The following is a 19813-nucleotide window of genomic DNA, read 5'->3' as shown; positions in this document are numbered from 1 at the left end:
AATCCCGCACAGCCTCTGGATTTCCCCAACTGCTCAGGAAGATTTAGTACCATTTTCTTCTGCTTCAGGGCTAATCGCACAGCATGTTTGATCTCTCTAACGGTGGCAGGAAGCGTTAGAATGGAAAGCTTTGAAGTTTTGCCATTTCCTAAGCCCGTTTAATTGTTTTGTTTTAAGGAGCATTTTTTGTCTGAGACAAGGAGAACATAACCGCTGGCTAATAACTTAACTTCTGTAGCCCAGATCAAGGAAACAGGAGGGAGCTCTGCCTTCTGAGAGCTAGGGCAAAGGATGGCAATGGGCCAAACAGCCTGCAGGGTGACGGGGAATTCCCAGCAATTACAGTGCACGTAGGAATAACTGACACCAGAAGGAAGATTTTATACCATCCAGAAAATTCAGGGAAACGAAGAAAACTGGAAAGAAGGTAGAGTTCCTTCAAACGCCAAACAGGAGTGGAGGAGGGAGTATGGTCTTGTGGTCACTGGGACTCAAGAGATATGGACTCTATTCCCATCGCAGCCATTGATTTCCTGTGACACCATGGACATTTTTCTCTATGCCTCCGTTTCCCCATCTGTAAAATGGGAATAAAAATCTGTTCTCTACCTCTAGAGCCCATTCAATTTACATATACATGGGAGGTACTCAGATACTAGAGTACCTAGCTATATGGAAGAAAGAACCGGTGATCAACAAATGTCTGCCCTGATGGGGAGGGGAAGGGAGGAAGTGGATTCAAAAAGCATTGAAATAATGTCTGTGATGAGAGATTACTAGTTGGATTAGATGGTTTCGATAATGTGGTTTAAAACTTCCAGGGCTCATTTTGGCTTGGAAGTGGGACGAGGGGAACTTTCACTTAACTCAAACAATGCGGTGGGTACTTGTAAAGTACAGAATAACACAGGATGGAACAGTTCTGAAACTAGTACATGTACTCAAGTGTTTGGGTGACCAGCAAGACTAGAAGTGATACTAAATGATAAAGCCTGCAATCTAGTGGGCATTAACAAGGCCTGATGAGATAGGCCACAGATCTGGAACGCCACAGATAGTACATATTATACAAGAGGTAGAGAGGCATCATACATTAGAAGCATTAGAAAGGCCATTAACTCCTGTTTAGAAATGGTGGTGAATTCTTTGGAGAAGCAGCCAAGGAATGAAAGACAAAAGGAGAAACCGAGGGCATCTGCTAGAGACCAATTCCCCTTAAAAGCTGAGTGGGGGAAAAAAATTCCTGGATCTACACTCCTAGTTCTTGAAATGACAGATTACACCACTCGGGAGGAATTTTAAATATCCAGACATCTGCTGGGTAACAGACCCAAAATTGAAGCAAGCTGAGTCTCAAGATAGAGGACAGCTAAGATCTTTAAGAAGAAAATTCTATCAGAGGCCACGACCTCCTGGATCTAACATTTATTTACTGGAAGATACCCATTGAAAATGTGAGAATAGGGAAGGAATTGGTGCCACTGATGACAAGCTACTAAACTTCACCATGAGTTACTGTCATAAATATAAAGGGAAGGGTAACAACCTTCCTGTATACAGTACTATAAAATCCCTCCTGGCCAGAGGCACAAAACCCTTTTACCTGTAAAGGGTTAAGAAGCTCAGGTAACCTAGCTGGCACCTGACCAAAAGGACCGATAAGGGGACAAGATACTTTCAAATCTGGGCAGGGGGAAAGGGCTTTGTTTTGTCTGTTCTGTCTGTCTGTCTGTTCTGGGTGCTTGCCAGAGACAGATCAAGAAAGCAAGCAATTCAGCTCCATTAGAATTAGTAAGTACTAGCAAGGGAATGTGTTAGCTTACTTTTATTTTGGCTTGTGATTTTCTCTGTGCTGAGATGGAGGTGTATTCCTGGTTTTTCTTTTTGCAACTTTAAAGTTTTGCCCAGAGGGAAATCCTCTGTGTTTTGAATCTGATTGCCCCGTGAGATGATCTTCCATTCTAATTTTACAGAGGTGCTTCTTTTACCTTTTTTCTTTCTAATAAAGTTCTGTTTTTTTAAGAATCTGATTAAGGTTGGTCTGAGCTCATCTTGTTTATTCTCAAGCCGCCCCAGGAAAGGGGGTGTAGGACTTGGAGGGATATTCGGGGGGAGTACGAACTCCAAGTAGTCCTTTCCCTGAGTTTTGTCTAATCACTTGGTGGTGGCAGCGTTACCTAATCCAAGGTACAAGGGAGAGTTTGTGCCTTGGGGAGTTTTTAACCTAAGCTGGTAGAAATAAGCTTAGGGGGTCTTTCATGCGGGTCCCCACATCTGTACCCTAGAGTTCAGAGTGGGGAGGGAACCCGGACAGTTATAAAATGCAGGAGAACAAAGGTATTGGATTCCAGAAAAGCACATTTTGGGGAATTAAGACATCTGAGTGGCCACATTCCCATTGACTTAAATGGGGCAGGATTTCACCCTTAGGGAGCAAAATGTAATGGAAAGTTGTATTTAAATCTCATGTAGGTTCACTAGAGAGTGGAAGTGACTGAAATGTCCCAACTAATGTAGGGAAGTTCTAAATGAGACACAGGACAACACACTGGTCCTCTGGACAATGTAAGGAACAAGAAATGTTTCACATGGGGAAACCCTCAACACATTGTCCTGGGAATGGAAAATAAATAGGCGACAAAGAGCCCAGAGTCAGTAAAGGTTTGACTGGAAATAAAGGGCAGCTGGACACAGTTCGGGTTAACAGCCAAAGGGACTAACATGAATGAACAGGATGTTGATAAATATATTGGGGGTGGGGGTGAGTATTTATCAGGTAACAGCATTAATAAATGAAGAGGGAGATGAAATTAAGCACAGCTCAAAAATGACAAGAGTGAATTTAGAAACTAATCGGTCTCAAGAAAAATAAAAATAAATGTATAAAGACCTTGGAAAAATGGTACCAATAAAGACAAGGGCATACTTGGAAGACATGAACATACCAGATTCACAAAGATATTTAGGTGCCCAATTCCCACAGATGTCAATGGGAGTTTGACAACTAAGTACCTTGTATGCAGTGTTGTTGTAGCCGTGACAGTCCCAGTATATGAGAGAGACGAGGTAGGGGAGGTAATATCTTTTATTGGGCCAACTTCTGTTGGTGAGAGAGACAAGCTTTGGAGCTCCACAGAGCTCTTCCTAAGGTCTGGGAAACTAAGTACCTTCGTGATGCTGTGATTCACAGATTCCAAGGCCAGAAGGGACCATTGTGATCATCTAGTCCAGTGGTTCTCAAACTTTTGTACTGGTGACCCCTTTCACAGAGCAAGCCTCTGAGTGCGACCCCCCCTTATAAATTAAAAACACTTTAAAATATATTTAACACCATTATAAATGCAGGAGGCAAAGCAGGGTTTGAGGTGGAGGCTGACAGCTTGTGACCCCCCCCCGAGTGATCCCGACCCCCAGTTTGAGAACCCCTGATCTAGTCTGACCTCCTGTATAACACAGGCCGTAGAGCTTCCCCAAAATAATTCCTAGAGTTTGTCTTTTAGAAAAACATCCAAGATAACTCCACCTGATGGGAAAGACCCTAGACTGTGATTCCAATCTTCGTAAAAAGATGCTAAACTCTTCAAAGCAGGGACTGTCTACGATTCTGTTTGTACAGCGTCTAACGCAGTGGACCCCTGATCTTGGCTAGGCAGTAGTATAATAAACACGATTAATTAACAACCAAAGAGGGCTCTTGGTTCTGGAATTCTGGGCTCAAGTTATGAGCATGTCATTACCAGAAAGATCTGAACACATCAAAGGGAGTTCAGAGAAATGCCACTAAAACGATTAGTGGGTTGGAAGGATTGATTTACAAGAAAGATTAAGGGCCCAATTCAGCAAGGTGTTTAAGCAAGTGCTTAACTATAAGCATGTGAGTAATCCCATTGGCTTCAAAGCACTGTTTATGCACTTTCCTGGATTGAGTCCTAAAGGAATTACTGTATGTAGTTCAGATAATCAAAAGTGAAAGGGCAAACACACTCTCCAAATATTTGAAGACTATTCTCCAGTACGATAAGGAGAAGACTTAATCAGGGTACAATGTTGTAGGACATAGAACTAATAGTATTGCATGAAATTCAGAAAGGAATAATTTACAATGAATATTAGCAAACTCCCCGAAAGTGAGATTGGTTAGGCTGTGTCCCAGGAGAAGCGGTGAATGCCTCATTGCTTGGGACATTGAAAATTAGATCAACCATAAGGCTAGGTATCCTACTGAATTTCAATGGAATTTGGTTGCCTAACTTCCCTAGGTTCCTTTGAAACTCTCAGATACACCTCTACCCCGATATAATGCGACCCGATATAACACAAATTCTGATATAACGCGGTAAAGCAGAGCTCCGGGGGGCCGGGACTGCGCACTCCAGCGGATCAAAGCAAGTTCGATATAACGCGGTTTCACCTATAAGGCAGTAAGATTTTTTGGCTCCCGAGGACAGCATTATATCGAGGTAGAGGTGTATAACATACAGCAGGGAGTAATTCTGCCCTGGCAGTGGGATGGAGTAGGAAACTGTGGGGCCTTTTCCATCTCTACTTCCTAAGTTTCAAATAACAAGACATTTTTACAGTCTGTGCGAAGGAAGCATTTTATTTAAAGAAAAAAATCCCAATTGCAGCACAGCACATTTTGACCGGAAAAGGGCAAATCTAGTGTCCATCTATAAAAAGGGAAATAAGGACAACCTGGGGAATTACAGACCAGTCAGCTTAACTTCAGTACCTGGAAAGATAATGGAACAAATAATTAATCAATCAATTTGCAGACACCTAGCCGATAATAAGGTGATAAGTAACAGACAGCATGGATTTGTCAAGAACAAATCATGTCAAACCAACCTAATAGTTTTCTTTAACTGGGTAATAAGCTTTGTGGATAGGGGGAAGCGGTAGATGTGGTATATCTTGACTTTAGTAAGGCTTTTGATACTGTCTCACATGACCTTCTCATAAACAAACTAGGGAAATACAACCTACATGGAGCTATTATAAGGTGGGTGCAGAACTGATTGGAAAATTGTTCTCAGAGAGTAGTTATTAGTGGTTTACAGTCAAGTTGGAAGGGCATATTGAGTGGAGTCCCACACGGATCAATTCTGGGCCCAGTTCTGTTCAATATCTTCATCAATGATTTAGATAATGGCATAGAGAGTACACTTATAAAGTTTGCAGACAGTACCAAGCTGAGAGGGGTTGCAAGTGCTTTGGAGGATAGGATTAAAATTCAAAATGATCTGGACAAACTGTAGGAATGGTCTGAAGTAAATAGGATGAAATTCAATAAGGACAAATGCAAAGTGCTCCACTTAAGAAGGAACAATCAGTTGCACACATACAAAATAAGAAATGACTGCCTAGGAAGGAGTACTGCAGAAAGGGATCTGGGGGTCACTGGACCATAAGCTAAATATGAGTCAACAGTGTAATGCTGTTGCAAAAAACAAAACAAAACAAAACAAAAAAACCATACACCATTCTGGGATGTATTCGCATGAGTGTTGTAAGCAAGACACAATAAGTAATTCTTCCGCTCTACTTGGATCATTAGGCCTCAACTGGAGTATTGTGTCCAGTTCTGGGTGCTACATTTCAGGAAAGATGTGGACAAATTGGAGAAAGTCCAGAGAAGAGCAACAAAAATGATTAAAGGTCTAGAAAACATGACCTATGAGGGAAAATTGAAAACAATGGGTTTGTTTAGCCTGGAGAAGAGAAGACTGAGGGGGGGAAACGGGATGACATGATAGTTTTCAAGTACATAAATAGTTGTTACAAGGAGGAGGGAGAAAAATTGTTCTCCTTAATCTCTGAGGATGGAACAAGAAGCAATGGGCTTAAATTTTAGGTTGGACATTAGGAAGAACTTCCTGTTAGGGTGGTTGAGCACTGGAATAAATTGCCTAGAAAGGCTGTGGAATCTCCACCACTGGAGATTTTTAGGAGCAGTTAGACTAACACCTGTCAGGGATGGTCTAGATAATACTTAGTCCTGCCTTAAGTGCAGGGGACTGGACTAGATGACCTCTCGAGGTCCCTTCCAGTCCTATGATTCTATGATTTTTCAGTGTTCTCTGGTGAATTAATACAGCGATCCAATACCCACCATCTGTAACATCTGAAGCTTTAAAACAGTGGAGGCAAAAACTCAATCTATCAAACCTGAAAAAAATCAACAAATAGATTATACAGGAAAAATAAAAGACTGCCAGGATTTGGAATTCAATAACCAATTCTGTTGAAAGCTTTCCAAGGAAATGTAATAACGCTTGAAAAATGAAATGTGGGTTACAAGAAGCTACATTTGCTTTTTTGAATAGCTTTTTCTTGACTCTTTCTGTGGTTTATGTAAAAGGCAGGCAACAATCGACAGCCATTCTGCAAGCTCTCATTTCTCAATAGTAAAGTTAATTTATACTGGGCAGTACAGCTTACAGTTATTGGAGTCTAATTTGTCTGAAACTTCCTGCTATATAAAATAGGGTCACATCTTCCAGCGGTGAAAATTAGTGTGATCATCACAAATCTTGATTATGTGAATTTATTCAGTGGTCCCCACTGCATTCAGAAACCAAGGTTGTACCATATTTCTTAATCAAATATGTAAAAAATCAGAAACCCCAAATGGGTGACATTCTGGCCCCACTGAAGTCTATAGCAAAACTCCCATTGACACCAATGGGTCCAGGATTCAGAGATTACAAGACCAAACAGGACCACTGTGATTGTCTGATCTAACCTCCTGTATAACAAAAGCCATAGGACTTCCCTGAATTAATTCCTGTTTGAGCTAGAACATCAAACTTTTAGAAAAACATCCAATCTTGGTTTAAAAATTTCCAGTGATAAAGAATTCACTCCCCCCGTTAGTAAGTTGTTTCAATGGTTAATTACCCTCATTGTTAAAAACGTGTGTCTTATTTTATTCCATGCCTGCGAGTGAAGTAGGTGAGCAAGACAAAAGCATAACCTCTTCCCCAACGCGTTTCCTGGCATGTTTAGAACTGAAAACAATTCAAATGAATCATTATTGCTTTTTTCGCTTAAAGGTATGTAAACGAAAGGGTTCCTTTTCTACATCAAACACAAACAGGATACAAATCCTACAAACAAAATACATTACAAATAAATTCTCTTCTCAAAGTGGAAATAGATTTGCTAGGCACAGCATCTGAAACCCAAAGGGAAAAATTCTCCTTCCTCGAGAAAAACGACCGCTGAAGTCAGAGTTCTGCCTGAATAAAGCCTGCCAAATGAGATCCAAAGGGTACTGAGAAAAGTGAACCAAGAGACATCTAAGTCCCCAGTCCTTCAGAGATCACTGTATTGTGGTAGTGTCGAGAAACCCCACTCATGGACCACGACCCCACTGTGCTAGGTGCTGTACAAACAGAACAGAAAGACGGTCTCTGCCCCAAAGAACTTAGGATCTTAATGCACGTTCTTAACATTGTTCATGGGAGTCGTCCCATTGACTTCCAACAGACCGTTCACTTGCCTAAAGTTAAGCAGAAGCACAAGTGTTTGCAGGACTGTGGGCTAATCATTAGAAGGTTTTAGAGACAGACATTTGCACTGAATACTTTTCTTTGGGACTGGTGTTGAGCAGCAGTCAAAGCACCTTGTTAAGGAAACATCAATAAACTTTACGTTTACAGGCATGTAACAGAAAGATCATTATTTTTGATGCAGCTGTTGAATTTCAGGAGGGAAAAATCTTTTATCCAGAAATCTTTTTCACCTCAGAAGTACCATTTGTTTTTACTGCAACATTTAAACACTTGTGCAGAAAGGAAATGCGGTTTGTGCTTTGGGAAAGGAAAATAACAAGAACAAAATCAAACTAGACAATCTGAATGAAATGCCAGGAATCCGTGTTAACGGGAGTTGGAAGGATGCTTTTTAAGACCTTGCTAGGCAGAGTTTTGGTTACTCATGACGTTTCTTAATCCACTGCAAAAATTCTCTTGGGTTAAGCTTACTTCCCAGTATCAAAATCCCTCAGATAAAATGACTCATTCCCAAGACTCTTATTTACAATAATCATCCCTCTGGGCCAAGCTTACCATCCAGTATCTTTATCCCTGGGATAAAGGTTAAGTCCTCATATGACAATCTTCTTCCTCTTTGGGACTTCAACAGGCATAGATTTAAAAGCACATTTTTCTTTTCCAACTTGCGTTTCCTTTCCCGAGTTGCTGAAGAAACGAATCAGCATTTCACAATATGTACAAGGCGCTGGTGAGACCTCATTTGGAGTACTGTGTGCAGTTCTGGTCTCCCATGTTTAAAAAAGATGAACTTAAACTGGAACGGGTGCAGAGAAGGGCCACTAGGATGATCAGAGGAATGGAAAACCTGTCGTATGAAAAGAGACTAGAGGAGCTTGGGTTGTTTAGTCTGACAAAGCGAAGGCTGAGGGGGGATATGATTGCTATCTTTAACTATATTAGAGGGATTAATACGAGGGAGGGAGAAGAATTATTCCAGCTTAGTACTAATGTGGATACGAGAACGAATGGATATAAACTGGCCGTGGGGAGGTTCAGGCTTGAAATTAGACGAAGGTTTCTGACCGTCAGAGGGGTGAAATATTGGAACGGCCTTCCGAGGGAAACGGTGGGGGCGACGGACCTGTCTGGTTTTAAGATTAAGTTAGATAAATTTATGGAGGGAATGGTTTAATGGTAAAACATAGTAGTCAAGGAAAACCAAGAAATGGTAGGTAAATTGTATAATGGCTGACAGGGGTCAGGCTGGAGACTCTTGCCTATATGCTCGGGGTCTTACTGATCGCCATATTTGGGGTCGGGAAGGAATTTTCCTCCAGGGCAGATTGGCTGAGCCTCTGGAGGTTTTTCGCCTTCCTCCGCAGCATGGGGCAGGGATCTCTAGCAGGAGGGTTTCTGCCAATTGAAGTCACCTAAAACAGGATTGGGGACTTCAACAGCAGAGTCCAGGGAAGGGGTAGGGACGGTTTTATGGCCTGCAGCATGCAGGGGGTCAGACCAGATGATCATAATGGTCCCTTCTGACCTTAAAGTCTATGAGTCTATGAGAGAGGAACGTGTCTAATGCAAAGCACTCGGCAGCTTCTGAATGATCCAGAGTTGCAGGGGAAAGGTTGTCGATGAAACAATTAAATCTGAAGAGGGATGACTGAAGGGGAGGACGCACAGCTAGGACCAGCTACTAGAGAGGAACAAACAATCAAGGATGTAAGTGAGCACAAGGTCCAATTCTGCAAAATGCTGATCATGTGGAGTTCTCGATCAATGGAATTTGAGGGCACTCAGCCTCTTCCAGGATCAGGCCCATAACAGAGCCCAGAACTGTTCTGAAGCAGAGGATTGTGATTCTCAGAGCCAGATTCTGGTACCCTTAATCATGTTGAAGAACTTTGCATGGCTGTCCTACTGAAAGTCAATGGGACAACCTACAAAGTAAGGTACTTCTCAATGCCAGAAACAGTATGAGAATCTGCCTCCATTTTCTCCCCTCCTTTTTCTCTCCTGTAACTTCATCCCAGACATAATTATAATATAATGAGGAAGAAACTTGGATGGGGATTTTTTTTTTACTAGGAAATAAGACATTTAATTGAGTTCTTGCTACCTCACAGTTGAACAATGAATAAGCAATTTAGGAGAGTTGAAGCAGGTTGGAATTATTGACTATATACTTGCTAGATTATTCTTGAAATAAACATTTATTGTAAATTATTCTCAAAATCAACCGTTTTTGTCAGCTATTCATTCCAAGGACAATATAGCAAGTCTTTGACAGTTCTGGATGGATAGCTGTTAATGTCACATCAACCCAATTATGCAACTTATTTTACAAGACCTTTTATTCTATTTCACAGATTTGACTATTACAGCAGTGCAATTTATTACAAGTGACTCATAACATTTAGTTCCAAATAAAAGTAGAAAAACACAAACATTATAAAGGAAAGTTACATGTGATGCAATGTACTGGAAATGTGTTTTTAAGAGCACAGGAAAAAAATATATAAAAATACATTTGGGTCAAGGATTTTGCAGACATTTGTTGTTTTAGTTACAAGGTTGACACCACGTAGAAAGCACAGTATATTGAAAACTGTAATTAGAAATATGATAAAATCCAACTGTATATAAAAGGCAAAAATCAAAAAGAAAAATGAAAGGAAGAACAAGGGGGGAAAAGTCTATTGTATGGCAAACTTCCAATCCTTTGGCCACTAGAAAACGAAGTCAGTGGATTTCATATAAATTCTCTGTATAAAGGAATGTCCATGATCTGTTTACAATATGGCCCAGAATCAACATCTTGTGACCAGGCTAATAGATCTCCTCATAGAGGAAAACAAGGTGCTTATGTCACAGTTTATTCTCCCCAGTATAATACTGTCCGGAATTGGACTAGCGCCCCAAAATACCATTTTAGGAACATTGCTAATTCCTTTAATGGAAAGGAAATGCAGTAACCCGCTATAGAGTGCCGCCGAAGTAGGGAGCTTGAGTAACAGCATCATTATTGCATGCTTGCTTTAGCTTTAAAGTTCGTGTGGTTCACCGGCAGTGGGTGGGCTTCTGTGTTGAATACCCAGTCTTCCAGAGACAGCACGTCATCGTCACAGAACAGAAGATAGAGGTACCTGCAGCCACATGGCAGGAAGAGAGAAAAGAAAAACTGGTAAGTTGGATTACAGAAAGACTCTAATGGGATTCCAAGTGTACATATAAGACCAGATCCTCAGGGCAGTAAGTGGCATAGCTCGATAGCCGTAGAGCTAAGTTGATTTAAACGGATTTAGCTGAGAATCTGGCCGAAACTCCTGTTAAATACAGTGCATAGGCTGAAAATGACAGAGCACTCGGGAACTTGCTGAAATTGATCCCAAAACAGGTTCACCTCGCTTTACGTAATTGTTCTGCAAAAGAGACGCAAAAGCCTGCAGTATCCCATCATCTTCCACAGTTTGCTCTGCAGGGAACCCAACGCTTTCTAAGATGAAGCTATTGTATATTTTGCATGAAGACGACCCACATCATAAAGACTTTTGTGCCCCGAGAGGAGATTTATTCTGAACGCTTTCTCATGATGCTACACTTACTTTAGTGTCTCTGCCAGAAAAAAACTCTGTTGCATGTTGTCATGGTTTGGGGTGGTGGTATAAACATCTCGGATCCCGGAGAAGCCTGCTTCTACTCTACAATATTTTTCCAGTGCCTGAGAAAAGAAAATAAATCTCAGCGACACACAGCTACATGGAGTAATCCGTTAATCAGCATCAGCTGTGTTACAAGTCAGGTTTACAAATCAGATTCAGGTTTTATAGCAGCTTCACTCTCACTGAAGAGTTTGATCATTAGCCAACAGTCCAGGAAAGATGCTAGTTCAAATGAAACAGCTGGAAAAAGGTAAACAATGTAAAGCTTATTGATTGCTTGGCGTTGATGCTCCCCCCATATAAACAGGTGTCAAATAATAACTCTTTGCTTTTACACAGCACCTTTCCAAGACACTTTCTGAATGCCTGAATGCTGCCACTGACATGCAACCACCTCTGGAGCACAGAGGAGGAGCAGCCCCAAGCACATCACACTAGAAAACAGTGTTGGGAGTGAGAAGACATCCCAGGAAGTCTCTGGGATCTTTTACGTCCTCATAGCCAGAGCCGGCTCCAAGCACCAGCAAAGGAAGCAGGTGCTTGGGGCGGCCAATGGAAAGTGGCGGCACGTCCAGGTCTTTGGCGGCGGGTCCCTCAGTCCCTCTCGGAGCGAAGGACCCGCTGCTGAAGAATGAAGCGGCGCGTTGGAGCTGCCGCCAAAGTGCCGCTGATCGCAGCTTTATCTTTTTTTTTTTTTTTTTTCTTTTCCCCCCCCCCCCCCCCCCCGCTTCACCGCTTGGGGCAGCAAAAAAGCTGGAGCCGGCCCTGCTCATAGCACAGAGAAGATCTGGTCTTTTACAGTCTCATTCTGAAGATCCAAACATAGTATTTGATGCTCATATCTCTACCTTAATACGAGCAGGGCTGAGTCAACCCTGCAAGAATATGAAACTATGGTTTCACGGAGTCTAGATAATTCCAAACGTGTGGCTCAATCCACTCCATCTGACATTACCACATTCATAGCCAGTACATTGTCTGAGGTCTGCGGCTCTTTTTTCCTCCGAACCCTGTAAGGTTTATTACTATTTTTTTAAACAAAGCCCAAACATTTTCAACGATCCGCAAAGAGACAAAAGCAAATTAGGTTTCTCTTTGTATTACTGTGCGGTAGCTAACACATGACATTGGCTAATACAATTAAAACGCCGCTTATCCTTTTCCTATCCTAGAAAAAGATGCCTGTAAGAATGCAGGGTTCTGTAATGGTTAATGCTGCGTAATTGATGCTCATACCTTTACAACTTCCCAACCCCACTGTCTGTATTTCGGATCATGGGTCAGCCTCCACATGTACATGTAGCTTTCTACCACTTCAGGGCGCAGTATGTAATAGCGCTCGCTGAGTCTGGTGGCCATGGCTTCCGTTCCAGAATCAAAGCGAAAAGCTTCCGGGCCAAGCTTGGTATCTAAACAAGAAAGAAAAACCCACACACGTAATAATCACCTTTAAAAATTCATAACCGATGCTAACAGGTTTTATAGGTGTTTTTATGCTGCATTAATACAGCCGAGGCTTGCTATGAGGTGCAACAAACAATCCATCATGTCAACGCATCAGTATCAGTTCAGACACGGTGTCAAACAAGTGCAACTCTACTGACTCAAAGAATGCGCTTACTTAGCCCAGCTCTGAATCTGGTCCAGTAAAATATTTGGAGAAATACGAAAAGTAAATTGAAAGGGCTTCTGAAAATAGCAGCCTGGTCCCTGGCAACAAGATCAAAGGGTCACATTCAACCCTGGTGTAAGCGTGTGCACGAAGTCACTGGATTTTTGCCTAGGATGAATTGGGTCCTAAGACTCCTGATGGAAGCTCTCAGAGATCTCTCTCTCACACCAGATTAGGGCCAGGAACCCCCACCTCTTCCACTGCAGTCAACAGGAGTTGCGAGGCTCTGAGCAGCATTCTCCGGATCAGGTCCTAGTGAGAAACATCAGCTAAAAAGCTCCTTCAGCAGAGCCCTGGAAAAGGAAACTATTCAGAGACAATCTAGTCATGCTGTTGATACTCCAGTGCTTCTCATGTTTATATGTTGTCTCAGCTAGGGGTTTCTTGACTTCATGGTCATTGGGCCCTCCAGACGGAACAATCATTAAAGGACAAATGCAAAATACTCTACTCAGGAAGGAACAATCAACTGCACATGTACAAACTGGGAAACGACTGCCTCGGAAGGAGTACTGCGGAAAGGGATCTGGGGGTCATAGTGGATCATAAGCTAAATATGAGTCAACAGTGTAACACTGTCGCAAAAAAAGCAAACCTCATTTTGGGATGTATTAGTAGGAGTGTTGTAAGCAAGACACAAGAAGTAATTCTTCCACTCTGCTCTGATAAGGCCTCTACTGAAGTATTGTGTCCAGTTCCGGGTGCCACATTTCAGGAAGGATGTGGACAAACTGGAGAAAGTCCAGAAGAGAGCAACAAAAATGATTAAAGGTCTAGAAAACATGACCTATGAGGGAAGATTGAAAAAATTGGATCTGTTTGGTCTGGAGAAGAGAAGACCGAGAGGGGACATGATAACGGTTTTCAAGTACATAAAAAGTTGTTATAAGAAGGAGGACAAAAAATTGTTCTCATTAATCTCTAAGGATAGGACAAGAAGCAATGGGCTTGAACTGGAGCAAGAGACATGTTTAGTTTGGACATTGGGAAAAACTTCCTGTCAGGGTGGTTAGGCACTGGGAGGTTGTGGAATCTCCATCACTGGAGGTTTTTAAGAACAGGTTAGATGTCAGGGATGGTCTAGTTATTACTTAGTCCTGTCTTGAGTGCAGGGGACTGGACTAGATGACTTCTCAAGGTCTCTTCCAGTCCTACGATTCTATATGATTCTATGATCATTACTTCAAAAACAGACTCCAACGAGAGACTGCTGAGCTGGAATTGATATGCAAACTAGACACAATCAACTCAGGATTGAATAAGGACTGGGAATGGCTGAGCCATTACAAACATTGAATCTATCTCCCCTTGTAAGTATTCTCACACTTCTTATCAAACTGTCTGTACTGGGCTAGCTTGATTATCACTTCAAAAAAATTTTTTTTTTCTCTTACTTAATTGGCCTCTCAGAGTTGGTAAGACAACTCCCACCTGTTTATGCTCTCTGTATGTGTGTATATATATCTCCTCAATATTTATTCCACTCTACATGCATCTGAAGAAGTGGGCAGTAGCCCACGAAAGCTTATGCTCTAATAAATCTGTTAGTCTCTAAGGTGCCACAAGTACTCCTGTTCTTTTTGTGGATACAGACTAACACGGCTGCTACTCTGAAACCTACTACTGCTTTGTCCTTCTCAAGTGCCTTCCATGTGAGGATCTCAGAATAAACACAGGTTTCAGAGTAGCAGCCGTGTTAGTCTGTATCCACAAAAAGAACAGGAGTACTTGTGGCACCTTAGAGACTAACAAATTTATTAGAGCATAAGCTTTCGTGGACTACAGCCCACTTCTTCGGATGCATCAGAATAAACACACACTCTCAGAATCCCTATGAATTAGAAAATTATCACTCCTATTTTACAGACGGGGAAATTGAGGCACAGAGATTGCCGGAGATCAAGCCGAACCAATGACAGAGTTGGAAACAGAATCCAGATATCTTGGCCCCATGGCTGATGCTGTAGCCAAAAGACTATCTTTCACATACACACTTGGTTTCTTTACACACCTTATTTGCCCTACCTGGGCCATGTTATAAGAGTGAGAGAACAGGGAAATTACAGCACAAACAACTCGCATTATTTCCTGAGAACCAGGGAAAAGGTTAAGTGCACAGCCGCTGTCTGAAACACTGCGAGCTGGCTGATACAACAGGAGGGTAGCAGCTAATGGCAGGCTTAGTGCTGTCTTTTTGATGGTGACGGATACAGTTGAAGGTGAAAAATGGCTCCAGGCAGTTGCAGTCTGCAGGTTGTTAGCTCAGACGGCCTAGCTGCAGTTCTGCAAGTGCTGTGGAAAGAGTTTGAAAATACAATTCCAGCTTGGCTTGAAGTTTGTTAGAGCTGCTTTAGGCAAATGAACTAGACGCAGCTCATAAATATGTGCTTGTTGATGCAGTTAAGCCGTGAAACAATCAAAAGGAACAGTTATCAAAGAGAGGCACATTGCAGGCGAGCCTCCTGGACAGCAGACTGCAACTACATATACTCAGATGTGCTAGACAAATGCTCATAAAGAAAGGAACAAAGACCAAATAATTACAAGCATGTTGAAGCTGGGATGTGTGTAGAGCTAACCACAGCCCTTGAATCATCATCAGCATCTTTTTGATTATATGATCTTGCCAAATTACACACTATAATAATACCAATACCTGGCACTTTTATAAATGCCTTTCATCTGTGGATCTCAAAGTGCTTTATAAAGGAGATGAATGTCATTATCCACATTTAAGACAAGCACTTCTAGCTTGAACTGTGACTTGCCAAGGGATCGCCACATTTGTCCTGTTGTTAGCATGGTTAGTCTTTATATGCCTGCATTGAATGCCTTCCGTGAAAACAAATATTCAACACGTGTTGTTTGTGAAGAACACTATGTGAATGAGAAAGATTTTACTGAATGTGGGGAAATACGGAGAGACTTATGCAATCTTCTCTTAGGAAGGCTGCAGTAGGGATTTATGGTTTGGGTTCGTTTTAAGAAGGAATAACAGAACTCAATTCCCTGTGTCTAACACCCTGTTTCTAACACCTCAACTGCCCATTTAGCTTGTTTCAGTTGTATATGGTGGGAGGAATTAAAGGCAGATCAGTGCTTTACTCCATTTGTTATGGCAATACCTCAAAGTGCTGATATACAGGAACACAGATTACTCCTTTTATAGGCAGAAAGCGTGGCTTTGTGATTAGAGCACAGGGTTCAGTAGGTCTTGGTCAGTTACCAGCTCTGCCGCTGGTTTCTTGTATGACTTTGCGTAAGTCACTGAGCCTCTCTATGCCTCAGTTTCCCTATCTAGAAGGGGGATACCAATACTGACTTTTATCACAGGGGTGCGGCAAGGACAGATGAATGTTAAAAGCCCTCTTATTTTGATGGAAGATGCTGCAGAAGTGCCAAAGAATTACTGCAATCCTTTCGCATGCGAGATTCATTTTTTTAGCGGCTGTAAATCCTTACCTACCACAGTAATTTATCAGCAGTACTTTAATCCACAATGTTTACCTGAGCGTGCATAAGATTCATGACACGTGTGAGTAATCTCTGCAGCTAGATCCAGATAATGTTGCTTTTTCTCTTCCGCTGCTTGTTCTGCTCCAAGGGCTATCATGCCACCAGAGAAGCAAGCCAAATGGCCCATTTTGTGATCCAAGATGCCACCTCTCCATTCTGCAATGTAGGTCAATCCTCCGGCAGATTTTTTAACCAAATGTTTTTCTATAGCCTAAAATGTATTAAAAATCAATATCTGAACACATCTTGCAGGAAGGAAAAACAAACTGCTTTGACTAACATTCTGTTGGACAAAATATTCCTTATAAGAAATACAGCTGCAGAAGCAATCAAACTTACCTCTAGTGCATCATTATACATCTTTCTGGCGTCAGTGTCTCTCTTGTCTGACATCAGCCAGGATTTGATCAGATATTCATAAAAGCTGTCCCCCAGACCTCCAACGGAGACGTGGTCTGCAATGGTGGAAGCCAACAAGAGATTGCTGCATAACTACTTTTGCACACGATTTACGATTAGGGTGATCAGACAGCAAGTGTGAAAAATCGGGACAGGGGGTAATAGGATCCAATATAAGAAAAAGACCCAAAAATCGGGACTGTCCCTATAAAATCGGGACATCTGGTCACCCTATTTACGATGCATAGTCGCTTTACCAGTCAGAACAATTCCGCCCTTATTAAATAGCTTAACTCATTTCTGCCCCCTTTTCGGTTTTCTTTTGGAAGCTAGCATTAAATTGTTTAGAAAATTACGAAGGAAAGTGTAACCATAAGGAAAACATTTGGTCTTTTACCACGTGCCAGTTAAAATGGTCTTTTACTACGTACCCTTAATAAAACTACTCAAAGCTTTTACTTGCCAGGGTTATTTACATGATAAATTGAAGACGCTTCCTGTTTATGAGATAAAAACCATATCCTGGGCTAACAAACTGAGAGCAGACACATACATGGATGAATCTGCAACTATGCATGTCCACTGGACATCACGGGCCAGATTCTCAAAATATTTAGGTGCCTAACGCTCATTGAAAATAATGGGAGTTAGACACCTAACTACCTTTGAGGATGTGGCCCTACCTCTCACTCGTCCCCTCCTGGAGAGGGAGTGTAACAAACGGAAGAAGGGGAGAATACGAATTGGATATCGGCATTGCAGCACAAAAAGGATGATTGGACAGAACTGCCAGCAGAGGGCACCCTGGCTGCTAAAGGGGACTAGCGGTTTCTAGTCCCTACCTGGAGTGTGATACAGCCCGCGTGCAGAAGTCCTAGGTTTCTGGTATATAAAAATAAAGCCAGGTGGGGAGATGTGCACTGAATATTTACTTGTGGGGAAATCAGATTTCCAAGACTACACAGTGGTCTGACCTTACTGAAGAGGCAAATGCTAAGCCATCACTATGGGAAGCAAGTCTGACAGCACTGCTGCAGGTTTCTGCCTGGGGGAATCAGCATGGGAAACAGCAGGACAGATTTACATCTTTAAAATGCAATAGGGGGAAAACCCAACCCTACTTCTTTGGAGCAGCCAAATTCACCCTTCAAATGAGCAAGAAAAAATACTTCTCCTAGCCATTTAAATATGGAACGGACTAGACCTATTAGCCAGGGTTACCCATCTACATGTCTGCATGATTTCATTTTAAACATTAAGTAGATACAGTACGTTTTTCGGATTAGCTATTCTGTTTTTCCACTTTTCTGTGTGTGCATATCAAGTCCTGAGGTTTATCTTGAATACTAAATCCGATCTAGAAGAGAGGTCAACAGCCAAGCATTTTACTGACCTGAAGAGCAACATCTCTGATAAAGTATGTGGCCAATGAACCGCAGGATAATCCATGGCAAAACAATGAGATTCGAAACCCAGATTCGGGAAAGAGGATAGAATATTTTACAAATACAGGCTTCAGATTGTCTTTACATGGAAGGTGTATAAGCCTAGGCGTGTCAGAACAATCACCAAAAGAAGAGCACTGGGGCAGAATTGTTTTCCACATGTTAAAAGCAAGGCCAGAATTTGCCTCCCAGGCGCCGTGTGTAAACAAGCCATTAATTTCAGCAGGGAGGCTGTGCTTTAATTTTCAAAAGCTAACTACTGCAGCTAGCAGAGCGCCAGCATTCCTTCTCATCGGGGTGGTCTGATCATTTGCTCTGGTTTTAGGGAAAACATGACAATTCTAAGAAAAAGGGCTTATTGCAAACAGCTTTAACCAAGAGAAAGAAAATGAAAGACTGGCACCTATGATAGTCCCTGTGGCAGGCAACAGCTACAGTCTCTCTCTACCTTGGCATCTGCCACCAGCTGACTCTTAGGTCCATCAGCGAGTTCCTAGGCTGAACAGTCTCTCGGCTCCCTGGATATCAGATTCGGATCACGAGGCCAGCTTACGTGCTACTGCCAGAAGCAGTTTGAGGTGCCATCAAGCCAGCTCCCGGCTTAGCCAACTGGTGAATTTTTCTCTAGTCCTGTGGCACCAACTATGCCTCCAGCTCACTCCAAACCATCTAAACAGGGGCAGTTATTAACCAGCGTGGTGCCCCAGCAAACCTCTGGGGATCCCCACAAGCATCACAAAAGATGGGAGCAGGATGCCTAAAATGAATTAAGTGAGTGGATTTAAATGGAACCGAATTGGTGGCCAAAATGGATTAACACTGAATACATGGAAGGTATTCTACACACTTAAATCTAGTCACTTACACTTAGAAGAATATGGACGCAGCTCTTTGGGAAGTGAAGCATTGGCAACCAGTTATCAGAATGAAACACTGACAAATGTGAGTCACATTATTTCCCCCCCGCTGTGCTGCAAAGCAGGCAGGAGTAGCACTTTTGTCTGGTTTGTACCATGCTGATGCAAACGGTAATGACCTAAAGAAAATATCATCACAAGGATGTAGCACTAGGAGGTAAGATTAATTTTTGAAGTGGAAACGTTGCAATAACTCCGCAAACACAAATGTGAAGGGACAGGTGAAGCCACTTACAAGCGGATGGGGATGATTCAAAAAGTCAATTAATGGGACGAACCGGGGAACTGACCTTTTTCTCACTGAAGTTCTGGTTTACTGGGACAATTGTAATTGTTCAAGATGTTTTGCTGGGACTATTTTCAACACAAGCCTTGTCAATTACTGTTAAGAGGTGTTGCTAGGGCCATTAAAGGTCAGGGATTGATCACCACTAGTGCTCTCTCAGCTGTCTCATACAATGGCAGCTGTGCAACTGCCCTGTCAATTACAATTAGCGCTACTAATATAGTGCTTAGAAAGGTCACACGTGATCCAGGGGACCGAACAGAGTTGCAGAGACATGAGGCAAAAACTGTTTCATGAACTTTGCTTAATTGGGACCATTTTGAATCCACGGAGGAGGCCAAATTAAAAGCAGCCTCTACTTTACTTCCCGGTTTATTGTAAATAGCAATGCCTTGAGTAAAATTCTGCTGTCAG

At 42.1% G+C, this 19813-nt stretch overlaps 1 protein-coding gene across 1 annotated transcript in view; it reads right to left on the bottom strand.

Annotated features, from left to right (window-relative positions):
* Window positions 1-9841: 9841 nt before the first annotated feature.
* MAN1C1 (mannosidase alpha class 1C member 1) overlaps window positions 9842-19813 on the bottom strand; it is an 84756-nt gene continuing 74784 nt past the window's right edge. The window contains exons 8-12 of the mRNA XM_034753768.1: window positions 16692-16807; window positions 16344-16563; window positions 12401-12573; window positions 11108-11223; window positions 9842-10648 (exon numbers count right to left, since the gene is read on the bottom strand). Of these exons, the coding sequence (XP_034609659.1) occupies window positions 10525-10648; window positions 11108-11223; window positions 12401-12573; window positions 16344-16563; window positions 16692-16807 (749 nt within the window). The 3' untranslated portion in view covers window positions 9842-10524. The remainder of the gene's footprint in view (window positions 10649-11107; window positions 11224-12400; window positions 12574-16343; window positions 16564-16691; window positions 16808-19813) is intronic.

The sequence above is a fragment of the Trachemys scripta genome, chromosome 20, assembly GCF_013100865.1.
Source record: "Trachemys scripta elegans isolate TJP31775 chromosome 20, CAS_Tse_1.0, whole genome shotgun sequence".
Classification (NCBI taxonomy): Eukaryota; Metazoa; Chordata; order Testudines; family Emydidae; genus Trachemys; species Trachemys scripta.
This window is presented reverse-complemented; position numbering and strand designations above follow the sequence as displayed.